The 15,642-nt window shown below is 29.2% G+C and overlaps 2 protein-coding genes across 5 annotated transcripts in view; one reads left to right on the top strand and one right to left on the bottom strand.

Moving 5' to 3' along the window:
- The window catches only part of LOC112497282 (transcription factor bHLH167-like), a 54,442-nt gene extending 47,735 nt beyond the window's left edge, over positions 1-6,707 (bottom strand). The window contains exons 1-5 of one of the 4 annotated variants that reach the window (XM_052431941.1): positions 6,457-6,621; positions 6,216-6,379; positions 5,674-5,967; positions 5,222-5,248; positions 4,075-4,409 (exon numbers count right to left, since the gene is read on the bottom strand). In XM_052431941.1, the coding sequence (XP_052287901.1) occupies positions 4,341-4,409; positions 5,222-5,248; positions 5,674-5,967; positions 6,216-6,347 (522 nt within the window). In that variant the 5' untranslated portion in view covers positions 6,348-6,379; positions 6,457-6,621 and the 3' untranslated portion in view covers positions 4,075-4,340. Of the gene's footprint in view, positions 1-4,074; positions 4,410-5,221; positions 5,249-5,673; positions 5,968-6,215; positions 6,380-6,456 lie in introns of those variants that run through there. The other 3 variants (XM_052431946.1, XM_052431943.1, XM_052431954.1) reach the window with 3 other exon arrangements.
- A 6,320-nt stretch (positions 6,708-13,027) lies between these two features.
- On the top strand, positions 13,028-13,384 carry LOC127900247 (pentatricopeptide repeat-containing protein At1g77170, mitochondrial-like). Its single transcript, XM_052434845.1, has one exon. It carries the CDS (start codon positions 13,028-13,030, stop codon positions 13,382-13,384), a length of 357 nt encoding a protein of 118 aa, XP_052290805.1.
- Positions 13,385-15,642: the final 2,258 nt, after the last annotated feature.

Consider the following 15,642-nt stretch of genomic DNA (forward strand, 5'->3'; position numbering starts at 1 on the left):
ACCGAACCGAAAAACCATTCGGTTCTTTCACTTAAAAAAAATATTTTAATATTGATATATATAGGTAAAGTGAACGGAAAAAACCTAAATCTCACACTCACGTCTCTCAAACACGGCAGCAGCACACCTTCCCTCACTCTCACACTCTAATCAGCACATTTTATTTCTACCATCGGCAACCGCTCTTCTCTAACACCATACATGCAGCTAGCAGCCGCTCCTCTCGCACCACACAACCATCGTCAACCCTTAGCACAGTCGCCTATCAGCTACCGGCCATTCGTCACAACCCCACAACAGCCATCCTTCAGTCGCAATCATCGCAGGCCGTCGGCCACCACACAAGGATTCTTAGTTGGATTCTTAGTTTCTTCTTTTTTCTCTCACAACAAATATTATAGATCTAGATAGGGGTGGGCATAAACCCACAACCCATGGGTTTATCCAAACTCAAACCAAATTAAATGGTTTGGGTTGGGTAAATCATGAAAATGGGTTAGATGTGGGTTTTATGTAGAAAACCATTTCATTATGGTTTGGGTATGGTTTACCCATGAGTTATGGACAAAACCCCAACACACAAATTTTTCAAATGCAATAAATGAAAACAAAATAAATGAACACAAATAAGTGAAAGACCACCATTAAATTTTTTACGGCGTGATCAATTGTCAACAGTTAGAAAATGAAAATAACAGTAAAAATAAATTTAAATTAAATAAATATTGTTGTAAATAACATAAATTTTTTTCCTTATTTACAAAAATAATTCCTCCGACATGGAAGGATCATCATAGAAAGAGCAGGAGACTCTACTAAGAAGAAATAACATAAATTTCTTCTTATTTACAAAATTTTTTTCTTATAATTATTTATTTTATGAACATTTTCTTATAATAAATATTTTATAATATTTTAAAATTAAATGTAAAAAGTATAGGTAAAATATTTTATTATTTATCTTATAATAAATTTTTATTTGTCATTCAAGTTTTCTTATAATAATTTTTTTATCATTTGACTAATAATTTTCTTATATATTTATTATAAGAAAATTTTCACAAAATAAATAAGTATAAAAAAATTTTATTATTAATTTTTTTGTTCATATCAAAACATATATTTCTTGTTTTTAATGCTTTATTTTTTATTTAGTTTCTATTCATGTGATTTATTTAATTTAGAATAAATATAAATAAAAGAGTAGTTGAAAATAAGGGTAATATTGTAAACTTATACTATTATGGGGGTTTTTGGCCATTATAAAAGCATTAGGGGGAAAAATAATATACGTTGATTACTGTAGGGGGGAAATTGGCAATCTCCCTAAAATTAAACATATAAGTAGACAACATAACGCAAAACTACCAAAATGATCAATAAAAATAAATATTACATAATTAAATAAATAACAAGTGGCAAAATTTATTATTAGATTGTTAATGTCATGTTTGTGAAAGTTTATTATTAAAGTGTACATTCTTATTTATTGAGAAATAATAATTTTTGTGATTAAACTTTATTTTGATTTTCTAGTATTCTTTAATTTAAGGACTAAGTTATTGTAAAATTTATAATTTTTATCCACTATATTTTTTATATTTTAATATCAATTTAATAATTAATAACAATTAATAATTATTATAATTTTGATATAATTAAATTTTATTAAAATAAAAATTATTTTGATAATAAAATTCAAACCAAACCCAAACCAAACCCAAATGGTTTGGTTTGGTTTGGGTTAAAAATATTTGGGTTGGTTTGGGTTGGATCCAAATTTTTATGGTTTGGTTTGGGTTGACTTAAAATCCAACCCAAACCAACCCATGCCCACCCCTAGATCTAGATCTATTTCTTTGTCCAAGTAAAATTTGATTTTTTCAGCATTTTTTGGGTATTTGTAACTGTTGCGGACTTGCTAGCTTTTGGTTTATTGTATTTGTTGTTGTTGCCGATTGCTAGCTTTGACACCCATGTGTTGGCCTCGTTTGGTTGGAAAAATGGGGATTTTGATGGCCTTGTTTGGTTACTAAAAATGTTGATACGGAAATCCCATGTGCAGGCCTTGTTTGGTTGTGGGAAAATGGTGATTTTGAAACCCATGAGATTTTTGGTTTGTTATTATTTTTTTTTTTTTGTCGATTTATAATGTGTTGGGGCTTTATTATTTTGCTGAATTTTATTATATTGAATGTAATGTTAACACTGTGGGAGTTTCTTACGTGAGAAAATTGTAGAGTTGAAACCAAAAAGAACCGAAATAATCCGAACTGAACCGAAATTCAGAACCAAACCGAACCGAACCGAAAATTTTCGGTTCTGATTTGGAAGAACCGATTGGTTTCAGTTCGGTTCGATTTTCTATCTAAACCGAACCGAACCGTATAGTGCCCAGCCCTAAGAGAAACTCAAATGTTCTGTTGTCTAAATTACTGGACAAACATCGCTCCCAACACTATCCATCAGCGCCCCTTTTGCCCCAGTGCTGAAAGTTGTCCTCATTCAAAAATCATACGAGTAGAAAAATGTAAAATGGTACCTGGAACAAACCTTGGACGCAGAAGAAGCTAAAAGTGAGAGAGAAGGAAGCAATATACTTTTCTTTATTCAATCTCCTTCAAGTATATATGAGATAAAGATAATGGCGATTACTTTGTGCAAGTATTTTAATCAAACGTACTTAAAGGGTAGTTATACTACATTCCCCTTTTTTGTTGTAAAATTTAAATTAAGTTCATATATTTCTAAATATTGACTCAATGGTCCTGCTTATTTTAATTTTTTTTAACTTACCTTAATTGAAGCACCCATCGTCAAAATTTTTAAAAAGAAGATTTACTATATAACCTACCTAAATATTTAATATATCCTTACTAAAACTAATTTTTATTTTTACTAAATAAATAAATTAAAATAACATATAAAAATTGAGTAAATTGATATAACACCCCCACTAGTTTCAATTCTATATCTCTAATAATTAGCAATTGAATTTTATCACTAACCTAAAGTTATGGAACATGAGGTGTGGAAAAAAAAAATTCCCAAATGAGTGTAAAGAGCAAAATGGCTTTGTGTCCCAATCCTTCTTAAAAAACTTTTAGACTTCATCAAACTTCTAGTTGTAAAAATAAATGAAGGGCAAGTCTTTTTTTTACCCCACTTTTGTGCCTCACGTTTTGATGCCTTATTAAAAAACTATCATATTATTAATACTATTAAAAAAAATTATCACATATTCAAACTATTGACTGTATATTAAATAAGTATTATAAAAAAATAAATTAAGAACATGAAATTAATTTCATATTGACTTTTATCATAAAATACGGTTTGTTTTACTATATATTAAATTAGACAATTAATCAAAAAGTATATTAATTTGAATAAATTAAGCTAAATGTAAGAATAAGTCATTTTAACTGTCAAATTACCTAGGTATGTAATAGACTTAACTGTAAAAAAATTAAAATATTATGGACTTATGTGTTAAAATTTTAAATATTTTTTCTTTTTAAATTTTGTAGCAAAAATCAGGGACCATAGTTTCAATAACTCAAGAAAAGCATCCAACTTATTAAATTATTTTTAGGTTAGATCTTAATGGTGGGTTGAGAAAAGACAAAAAAAAAGGGGTAACGTTGCCGTACCCCTTCTGGTTTATTTCTTTCTATAATTGAAATCCCACAAATGTAGGCAGCGAGGCAAAATCCCTTTCATTTTACGATCCTTATCCATCTTGTAATTCATTTCATGCCCCAAGCATTAAAGACGAAATCAATTGGTTTGGTTTAGAAACATACTTATTGCTTATTTTTTGAATTGTGCGACATTTATAACTTCAGTTTTTTCTTCCTCGAGAAGGCTGATAGTTCATATTCCAATTGAATTAGAGATGTAGTTTGTTTATTTTACTTATAAATATCATAATAAGTGAGGTAACATCCATTATACTCATATCAACACTAATCCTCGAATTGATGGCCTGCAAATATATACGTACACATTCAAACAAATGAAAGATACATGTAATTTGTTTATCGTACTTATAAAAAATCCATACAAGTGAGAAAAGAGAAAGATAGAATCCATTATAGATCTTGAGATTAATTATCTAGGAATAACAAATACTCATCTCACCATAAAACTTCACCAGAACATCACTCAAGCCAAATTCTTTTCCAAATATGTTTGGCCTAGGTGGGTTCAGAAGTGTTTTAATATCATTACTATTCGTTTATTTAAGTTTTTTTGGGATAAAATCTAAATGTAGACACATATAAATTGTTGCATCATGCATGCATATTTCGTCTGACATAATTGTTAATGCATCAGCATCAGAGAATCAGTTCTTTCAGCCGCTCTTGAACTCTTTCAGTTTCCACACCAATTCTTGAATTGACGGCCTGCAAAAGGACACACGTGCATAATTTTGTTAATTTTCAAAAGCCAACACCACCGGCCAAGAAAAGGCAATCCATGGGCCATGGCATGCAATTATCAACATATATGTATGGACCATATGTGCGTATGTGTTCAATATACATATGGACTATTAATCTTGTAATTGATTTCATTTCTCAAGCATTGAATAGAGGTTTTGGTCAATCTGATTGATTTACACTTTAAATTTTAAAGGAAAAAAAATAACAAAAGCAGAGAAGAAGAATTTCAAATGTTAAAACTGAAGGATTCTTCATCGTAAGGTTGGTAAGTTGTGGGTTTAGATTGGACTTTTCTAAGACAATTCTCATGCCTAGCCCAAGACCTTCAAAAGCCCATCTAAATTTGGACCAGTCAGGCTTGGGCTAGGCCTGAGCTTTTTCATTAATGATAAAATAATTTTTTTATAAAATAAAAAATATTTAAATTAAAGATAATTATCTAATACATAATAGAATAATAGTCCAATACATAAAATATGATAAATCACACATATTAAATAGAAAAATATTACTTTAGTATTTTGAGTTTTTTATTTATTTAAATTTAATTTATTTTTATTTGTAAATTAAAATACTAAGCCCTTATTCAAGCCTAATATATACAGACTTTACATTTTTTGGGGCCCATATCTAGGCCCGTACGCTTGAGCCGGCTCAGACTTTTTAGCCAACTCTACTTCATTGTCATCTTGTTGAAGTTGTTTGAATAAAGTTATTTGCTAAAATATTGGGGATTAAAATCTTTTTAGCTTTTCAGTCAAATGAGTACTGACCTCGGCTTGGGTTGGACGGAAATGGACCTAAAATAAATTTACAAAAAAAACAAAAACTCCAATGTGAGCTAAAAGATTAAAAAATATATATATTAAAGTCTTTATTTTTCTTGTTTTTTTTTAGTCTTTCAGTGCATTAAAAAGATGCTAACATCCTCATAGGATAACATAATTAAGATTCAAAGCGAAGTTTTAAATTATTATGCTCCCTATTCATTCTTCAGCAAAGGAATTGAAAACCAATTAATTTTTTATTAATTATATATATTCAAGTGTAGAGAAATTTTATGCAAGATAATTAAATGCGACAGAGCTGATACGATGGTTTTAGCAGAAAAGCAATTTGGTTTCATATTCTTCTTCAATTTAATTTCTCTTATTTTACTGTCACCCAAAAAAAAAAATCATAAAGCGAAAAAACAAATTAGACAGAAACATGAAGACACACACACCTTGGACAGAACAGAGAAGATGACCCGATCACCCGAATTGAATTGTGTGACGTTTATAACTTCAGCTGCTCCTTCCTCGAGAACGCTGATAATTTCATGAAACATAAAGTTTCTATTCGACCCACAAATCAAATTCACCTCCAAAGTAGAACCCGACGTTGTTATGTTCATTACTGTTGGCTCATAGTGATCCTCTTCCTTCAATAGTGCTCTCCTCCTCTCAAGACTTTCTTTATTCTTCTGCAAATGCGTTATATAACTGGTGGCTTCATCCAATATCTCTGGCATAGACAACTGCATCAATAAGTTTCAAGTCAGACACACAAACCTTATATATATATATAGTTGCTAGTTTGAGAGTTGAACAGAAACTTAACGGTTTTTGTTAGATCCACGACATCGATTTAAATCCTAAACCTTAAAACTTATATATATATAGTTGCTATAATTTATTAAAACTAGTATTAGACTAGTTAGTTTTTAGTATTGCTTTCTTTTATAAATACAAAGAAATGAAAAAAATATGACCAAAATTAATATACCTTGGAGCTGGAAGGAATGAGAGAAGCGAGCTGGGAAATGAGATCTTTCATGTGCGTTCTTCGATGTTTCTCCTTTATATTTCGCTGAGCCCTAGATGATGAACCAGCTGCAGAGCTATTTTCTTCCGCCATAATTTTCGTATTCAAATCGTACAAGCAATGCCCTAAAAAGCAAGAATCAAATAATACAATCATCATAAAGGGATTTAAAAAACAAAAAGCAAAAGGAATTTATTGATACCTTAAAAGGATGAAGTTATGCTAGCTAGCCATCAATACATGAAAGAATTATATGTTTTGTGGAATATAAAAGCAGTGTGTGTTTGGATATTTATGGGGGAGCGGGGTGTAGAGAGGGAGATGATTTTTTTCTCTTCTTATTAGGGCCGCCAGGAAACATGCATTCAAGACAACCTAGCAGATGTGACCCTTGATTAGTTCGTTTATGACGGTGATAAGCTTTTGTTTACTAACAGTGAATTATCCAACTAGCTAGATTTAAATTCAGTGTTCGATATAATTTTGTGCTTTTGTTTTTTTTCCAATAATATGTGATTTGTAAGATTTCTCATAAAGTTGGAAACAAAGCTATATGATATGTAGGGGACAGTTATAAGTAATTTTTTAGAAAATATTTGAAAGATAATTAGTTAGTAATGTTATAGTCAGAGACTGAGTATTCGGCATAATATTATTAGTCAAATGAAAATAGCATGTGGGCCACAAACTTGTATATTAAAGTAATTTTATAAATTTTTAATAAAAATTTTTATTGACAACCAAACAACTAAATTTTTTTTAATAAAAACTCTATTTACAAAAGCTCTACTTAAAAAGTTGTACCAAATGAAACCTTAGTCAAATGAAAATAGCACATGATCCATATAATTTTTAATAATACAGTTATTTGGACAGGGTTTGTTTCATTTTAGAAGGTTTGCATATAGAACTTATTAAATAAGAAATCCTCTTTAATAATAAACACAAATGTAATACGAACAGAAAAAATAAATTAAATAACATATAAATACAAATAAAATATGAAAATAAATATTAATAAAATAAAATATATATGACATGTAATTTTTTTTTAATGTTGAACTATTATCGATATTAACACTTAATCCATCAATTCAAAATTTTAATTTGAAATATATGCAAATAAAGACATAATATATTATGACATTACAAATAGAACATATAACATAGATTTTGTGAGTTATTTTAAATTTTAGATACAATTATTTTAAAATCATTAACCTATGAAATAGATAAATCTAATATTAAAATATATTTTATTTGAGTGATGATACATCCACAAACACAAACTGATGTGGCATTAATTCATTGGTTGGATGAAAATATAAAATAATAAAAATAAATCATGTGGGCCAAGAGATATTTAATTCAACCAATAAATTAATGCCACATCATTTTGTACAAAATAAATTTATACATGAGTTTGTGGCTATATCATTATTCATTTTATTTTATTATTGTTGTTGTGTGAACGTATAAGTGAGAGTAAGAAATGCATGCATTTGATTGTACAACAAAAATTATTTTGCTTTTGAATTTTGATACGCTTGCTATTTCTTTCTTGGACTCAGCTAAGTTGCAAAAATTATTTCTTTCTTGGACTCAAATAAATCAAGCTCCTTCCTTCTTTCTTTGCCTCAAAATGGGAAAAGAAAAAATTAATAAGGTCAAGCTAAACACTTGAATTATTTTCAAACTTTATCAATTTACGTAATACCCAAGTTTTGATTTTTTTTTTCTGCCCTAACATGGAAAAGAAATAAAATGGAGTCAAACTAATTAATTATTTTTGTTTTTTTGGGTAAAATGAAAAGGACCACTCATTGCCAAATTAATTATAAAAAAAAATTGCAAGGTTATGCTTTTGTACCAATTTTATGAAAGGACGACGATAGCAACAACAGCAACAACAACAACAATAATAATAATAAGATAAATGTCTCAATTGATTTTGATTTGTTTTTGCCGATTTTTTAGTGTCATAATTGCGGCACACTAATTGCGGCGGGTCAACTGATACCATTATACCAATATTAAGTAGTAAATATCTTCAGTTGCATTTGACAAACACGTCCTTCGTGTTACTGTATACTATAACAAAGTATGAAACATGATAGCAAAAACCAAAGCAGTCTCAATTTCGTTTACACGTGAAATATGCACTTATATCAACAATTTCGGTCCCAATATCGCCGCATATTATATAAAGTAATATAGGTCGTTTCTCTTTGGACCCACATTATATGTAGCTTGTTAGGAACAAATTTATTGCAAGTTTTTATCGTTATGTCTAGATAATTTTTTTGATCATTTATTCTTATTTTATATATTTTAAAGAAAGCTCAGGTTAAATATGGGCCATCAAATTTATTTGATTTATAAGCAAAGATATTGAAAATTATTGGTTTTATTTAAACATATTATATTATAGACAACAAAAATAAATACCTAAATTATTAGATACAAGAGTACATGTTCTTGGATAATTTGATTATTTATGCTACAATGTTTAAAATAATTAAATGAAAATTATCTTAAGTAACCTTAACGGTCAAAGATAGTCTAAGTTAAAAAAAAAAATTATATGGAAGATTTTTAATTAATTAACTGTCCGTCAAATTTTTGTTGACTTGTATTTTTTAAGATGAAAAATAGAATTGGTTATAGTTATTTCCTAGAAGTGAGGTGAGTTTAGAAAAGTAGTGGGATATTATATAGGGTGCATCTGATAATGTTTTTTAATTAGTATTTTTTGGTCTCATTTTAGAGAAAGATAATGATGTTTTTCATGTCATACTTTTTAAAATAAAAATTTGTTCGGTAGTTTGTTTTCAAAGTAATATATAAAAATGAAAACAATAAAAAACACATTTGCTTATTTGTCTGAAAATATAAGATTTTTTTATAAAATAATTTTCTTCAATTTATTTATTTATTTATTTTTCTTTTGTTATTATAATTTTAATCAAAGTGATATCAAATTCCATATAGCAATAATAATTTTCAGAGAACCCTCTCATAATTTATTAAGTTTAATAAATTAAAATAAAATAATAAATGTAGAATTAATTAGCATATACCATAATAAAAATTTGTACTATAATTATATTTATTATAGACATTTAAGTAGTTTATTTGTGCTAATTATATTTTACAACCCAAAATATAAAGAACAAAAGAGTATAATAAACAAAAGGAAAAAGGACAAACACACCCCCAACGTTTAAGTAAAGTGACAAAAACCCCCATAACGTTTCAAAAAAAAATATTTACACCCCAATTTATTATAATTTTACCATTTTACCCTTCTAGCATAAAAAAATTATTAGATTATCCAATTTGTCTATATATTGTTAATAAAATTATAAATAGACAAGTTGGATATTATAAAAAAAATTATAAATATACCCTCATTGCCTCATTCTTCTATTTAAATTTTTATCAATAACCAATTTTCAAAAAAAAAATCTATACGCCTGAAAAAATTGTAAATAAATTATAATTTTAAAAATAAAATTGGTTATTAATAACCAATTTTATTTAAACTTTAAACTTGTATATTTAACAATTCTCCACATGTCAATCATTTAAACTTGTATATTTATAACTAATTTTCTATGTTATTTATTATGGTATTAATAACCAATTTTATTTTTAAAATTATAATTTATTTACAATTTTTTATAAGTGTGTAGATGTTTTTTTTTTGAAAATTAGTTATTGATAAAAATTTAAATAGAAGAATGAGGCAATGAGGGTTTATTTATAATTTTATTAACAATATACAGACAAATTGGATAATCTAATATATATTTTTATATGCCAGAAGGGTATAATGGTAAAATTATAATAAATTGTGGTGTAAACGTTTTTTTTGAAACGTTAGGGGGTTTTTTTATCTCTTTGCCTAAACGTTGAGGTGTATTTATCATTTTTCCTAAATAAAATTAAAAAATTTAAAAAAAAAGGTACTGGATCCTATTACAAAGAGATAAGGCTTGTTGAGTGGTTACAGTGAATAAGAAAAAGATAAGAGGTCAAAGAACTAAAATTGAAGGGATAAGGTGAAAGTAATAATTAAAGAACTAATAAAGTAATGACTGAAACAATAACAGTGGTGTGCCACCACCAAAATTTTGCCTCGTCCTTTTTTAATCGTTCTCCAAATAGTCAAGAACATTAAATTTGACATTCTTTGAGTTTTCTTTATAAATGTTCAAAAACAAAAATATTTTGTTCTCCAATTTTTTTTTGAAAAATAATTTAACCAAACGTATTTTGTGTTTTTCACTTTCGAAAAGTAACCGAAAATGTTACCGAACGCACCGTAGTAGATATCCATCCTTTTTCTAATGATCTAATGCCGGTGAAGCATGCCACCATTAGCCTTATTATCCGGCGATAACCCCATGTAACTAAGGGTGTGGATTCAAGTCCTTATAGGGGTTGGTTTAATTTAGATACAATAATATTAAGAATTCTAATTAATATTTGAGTTGATGTAACACTCGTTTATTGAACAGAGTAGACTTTGCGAACTAACGCTCAGGTTAATGAGTCATATCAAGCGGTCTACGTTTGCATGCGTATTTACGACGGAATCACGACTCCAATTTGGAATCTCCAATCACATTGATTGAGGAATTCAAGACTAAATTTAACACGAATACGTCACAGATACAAAGATTTTTCAATTATACAATTACGAATACAAAATATTCAAGCCGTGATTAAAATCTGTGGGGATAAAAAAGGCTGTATTTCGTCAATGCATGCAAACTTTTAAGCTTTAAACCAAATGCATATCACGCTACATATGCCATCGCTTTATGAGTATGGACCGACATTTATGTGCACATGGCCATAAATTCAAACACAGCATGATATTGCAAATTGACGGAGTACAATTCTGAAGCCAAAAAAAAAAAAAGTTGATAACCGAGAAAAAAATTTCTATGCTTGTGGTGAGTTTTTTTTTTATACAATTAGCCGCACTTTTTTTTTATAACAACATTATTTTGATGAGTTTAAAAAAAAAAGATAAATGATCTTTTAATATTTATAATTTAAGTTAATTATCTATTTAGTTATTTTTAAAAATTACATTAAAAAATTGCAGCAATCTCACAAAACAATTTATCAAAAAGCTAGCTACTTTAATATTCAATGCTGCTTATCTTATCAACCCCAAAATGACACTAAAGGAGGTTCCCAAAGTTATCTTTGTACAAGTCAAATAAGATAAATAAAAATACAGTGGCAGCAAATTCAAACTTGTCACAGGTTCTTGTATTCTAGCTTTTAAAATGAAAACTAAATGTGTATATTTATAAACACACATAAAGGACGGCCATGCATTTAATTTTCATTTGTGCATTTATACACACACACACACACTCGCACAAGGGACTAGATATATACAGTCCTTTGTATTCTAGCGTTTATAATAAATGCATGGTCTGATCACTCATAATAACTAAACCCATGCAAGGATTATTCGCAAGGGATTAGATTGTGATCTGTTTCTCACCAATGCTCTGACTGATATGTATCGAAAATGTGGCTGTCTAAACCTAGCTCAAAACGTTTTTAACATGTCCCTTAGGGATGGAGCATCTTAAAATATACTTAATAGCAGGCCATTCTTAAACTAGTGATTGTTCAGAATTTCTGAGTTTGTTCTCCGAAATGCGGCTCTTGGGTATGAAGCACGATGTAGTATCTTTTATGGGTGCTATATCAGCTTGTGCAAATCTTGGTGCAACGGAGCAAGAGAAGGAAATACATCGTGTTACAATAAGAAAACATCTTCATACACATCTCTTTGTTGCAAACTCAATTTTGGACTTTTCATGGGCAGCTCTTCCCCTAGGCAACTTAGCCGGTTGCTTAGGGCCCTACTATAGATGAAGACTTCTAATTTTATTTTTAAATTATAGTTATTAATTATTTATTTATATTAATTATTATTTTATAAATATATTTTCCATAAACAAACTACTAAATCCTTACAAAGTCCCCTTCTAACATTATAATTAATAATTTTAATCCCATTAATTTCCTCCATATTTTTCATCTAAAACTCTATAAAGGTCACATTTTTTTTAAATTATTATCCATTAATATATTTTTCCAATAAAAAAATACATGAAATCTTCATTACTTTGGTGAAAAAAACTATTTTCTCTACCCTACTTTTCACTTAAGAAAAAAAATTTAATTGTTTTATTTTTCATTGATCACTGCTACTCAAAGCATCAATCCATCAAAGTTAAAGTTCTCAAATTTTCAGGTTCTATCTTTCCATTCTCTTATTAATTAATTAAGTTGTTTAGTTGTTTTTTTTCTTTTTAAAAATATTATTGTGTTCATAGGTTGTTTCCTTGTAATTATCTAGCATAATTGTTTAGCTAATTACTCTTGTTTCACTAGAAAAAAAAAATTGTCTACTAAAAAAATATGCATTAGGATACAAAAAACTTTAAAAATAAGAGAAGAATAGAAAAGTTAGTTTAATCTCAAAAATGACCCATTGATAAAAACTTGTTTAAGATCAACTATGTCATAAGAAAGATTAAATAGGTTAATTATATTGTTTATTGAGAAAGATATATTTAAAAAATTAGAATATTAAAGTTTGATTAATAATTTTACTTCTCAAAAGCTAGAGAAATTGATTTTAAATAAATAAAATTTTAATATAATTAATACATATATTTTACCTCAAATTTTTTGGAAGGCCTAAGTAAAACAATTTGCCTAAGGCCTAAAATATGATTGAACCGCGCCTGGACTTCTATACTAGGACTGGACGAATTGATCTAGCTAATAAGATATTTGATCGTCTCCCAGTCAAAGATTCAGCCTCTTGGATTACACTGATTTTAGGTTATGGAATGCTTGGTGAGTTGGACGTTGCTATCAATCTCTTCGAAGCTATGAGAGAAGATGGTGTGGAGTATTATCCTGTTTCGCACATTGGTGTTCTGACGGCTTGTAGTCTTGGAGGACTAGTCGAGAAGGGGAAGAAGTTCTTCGATGAAATGCAAGCTCGCAACGTTAAGCCAACAGAAACGCACTATGCTTGTATGGTTTATCTCTTGATAAAGTACAATCAAAAGGCTCGATAACAGAGGCATCACCGGCAAGATCAGAATTTTTGGGGGATCTTTAATGTCAAATCACTTTCTAAAATATTTGCGTTACATTTTGCTGATAGATGCATCAAGAGAGGAAACCCAAAACGTTTTGTTGTCTAAATTATTGGATAAAATGCTGATGTCTCCAAACACTATCCAGCAACACCTCTTTTGCCCCAGTGAAAAGTTGTTCTCATTATCACCAGACCAATAAACCATCTTCTTCCTTACAGCAGAAGAGGATCGATTAGCACTCCCAGTGCCAATATCCATGCGAATGTTCAATTCATCAACCCTCTTAATTATCACACCAGCCTTCTGTCTCAATAAGTTTACCAAAATATTTGCGAAGTTTCTGTGATCTCTGGGTAAAGAAACTTTATCCACCAAATTTGCAACTTTATACAAAAAAATTGTTAGTCCAAAATTTCTGAACAGAAGATGAGCACTAATTAAGTAAGAACATCTCAGCTTCTTGAGTCAAGATGAGTCAACACAAAGGATGAATAAGAAGCCAAGTCAGCAGGATGATTGTGCTGTGTATTTTTATTCCATTTTCTGTTTTACTAGTTTGTGGTTAGTTGTAGATTTAGCTAGCTCAGAAGATTGATATAAATACATGCATTGGAATTTTCATTTTGTATAATTGAAATAACAAGATTCAGTTCTGGAATATTCTTCTTCTGAAAATTTTCTTTCTTGCCAAAAGCGGTAAAGCATTATTCTTTCAGCTCCATACAAAAAGCAGTTCAGAACTCTCCCCTTAGTAGAAGTCCGACGTTGCATCAATTGGTTCAAGAAACTAATCATTACTAAAAGGAAGAAAATTTGCATCCACTACCCAAGCGCTATACCTATATTCTAAACACTTTTTTATTACATATACCTTCACCAAGACTTCCTTTGTCAACCGAGCAGTGGAAGTTTGTAAGCTCAGTGATTCATATGCTCTGATATCAATCATTGGACGTCCCCTTCTGGCAAGATCATACAGAAATTCAGAATGCGGGCCTCCAAATATGTGGTTCTGACTATTTATCCTCTCAAACTGGCACAATAGGTTCCTTGTTACTGCTTTGGATGCCCCAAATAAGCTCGCTACCAGAACTGTTTCTTGTCTCTGAACAGAGGGAAGAACAGAACCAAGATCATCCATGCTTTTCACAACTCTTCCAGGCAATACTTCTCTGAAACAGAAATCGTGCCATTTCAGATTACTCAAAGGCGGCATAGTCGGAATGTTGAAATCACGCGAACTTTCATCCAATGGTTTGGAATCTGGCCCAGCTGATTTTCCGTAGTTAACACCAGCATCTCGGTGAGAGACACTCAGTGCCCTGGCATTTGGAAAATTGGTGTAGAAATTGAAATAGCAACGAGAATGCATAAATTTAATGAACCAAGGAGTCCAGATTCTTTCTCCATCTTCGTGTACCATCCTGTTGTCACCTGCAAATAGATTTTTTATCTTTGACTAACAAGCAAAGGAATGAAACACTAAAAGATTACCTATATATATATAGACACATACATATACATATATGTATTGGCCTCACTTTTGATACCTTATTGAAATACTAACATAGTATTTAATATTATTGAAAATTAATAAATTATATTTTATTTCACTTTTCCACTTCTGTCTGAATTCCGTTAAGAAAACTAACGGAAACTTAAGCAAATAACCATTTTACCCCCCCCCCCTCCCCCAAATTATAATTTCACTCTAAAAATGCCAAAAATAATCTGATTTATTTTTGGCATTTTTTAGAGTAAAATTGTAATTTTCATTTTGGGGGGGTAAAATAGTTATTTGGTTAAGTTTCCGTCAGTTTTCTTAACGGAATCCAAACGGAAGTAGAAAAGTGAAACAAAATGTAACTTTAGATGGATTCCATAAAAAAAAAATTGGGTATTTTTGAAAAAGTTAGAAAAAACGGGTGGACGGTAGATATTTTTCCTAAAATAAAATATGTGTGACATGCAATTTTTTGGTCCTATTATGTTGGAACGGTTCCACGATAGGGTATTGATGATGATTGTATAATTATAGAGATAAATATTAAACTTACACTTACTGCTATGATCTGACTGTCATCATTAGTGCATAGCCACTGCCTTATTTTTAATGTTAAGTTATTATCGATATGTCCTAAATTTATTAAATGCTTAAATCTATCAATTCAAAAATTAATTTTCGAAAATATTTAAAAACATTACAAATAACTATTTTGATATCATTAATCAGT

The sequence above is a fragment of the Citrus sinensis genome, chromosome 2 (assembly GCF_022201045.2).
Source record: "Citrus sinensis cultivar Valencia sweet orange chromosome 2, DVS_A1.0, whole genome shotgun sequence".
NCBI classification, from domain to species: domain Eukaryota; kingdom Viridiplantae; phylum Streptophyta; class Magnoliopsida; order Sapindales; family Rutaceae; genus Citrus; species Citrus sinensis.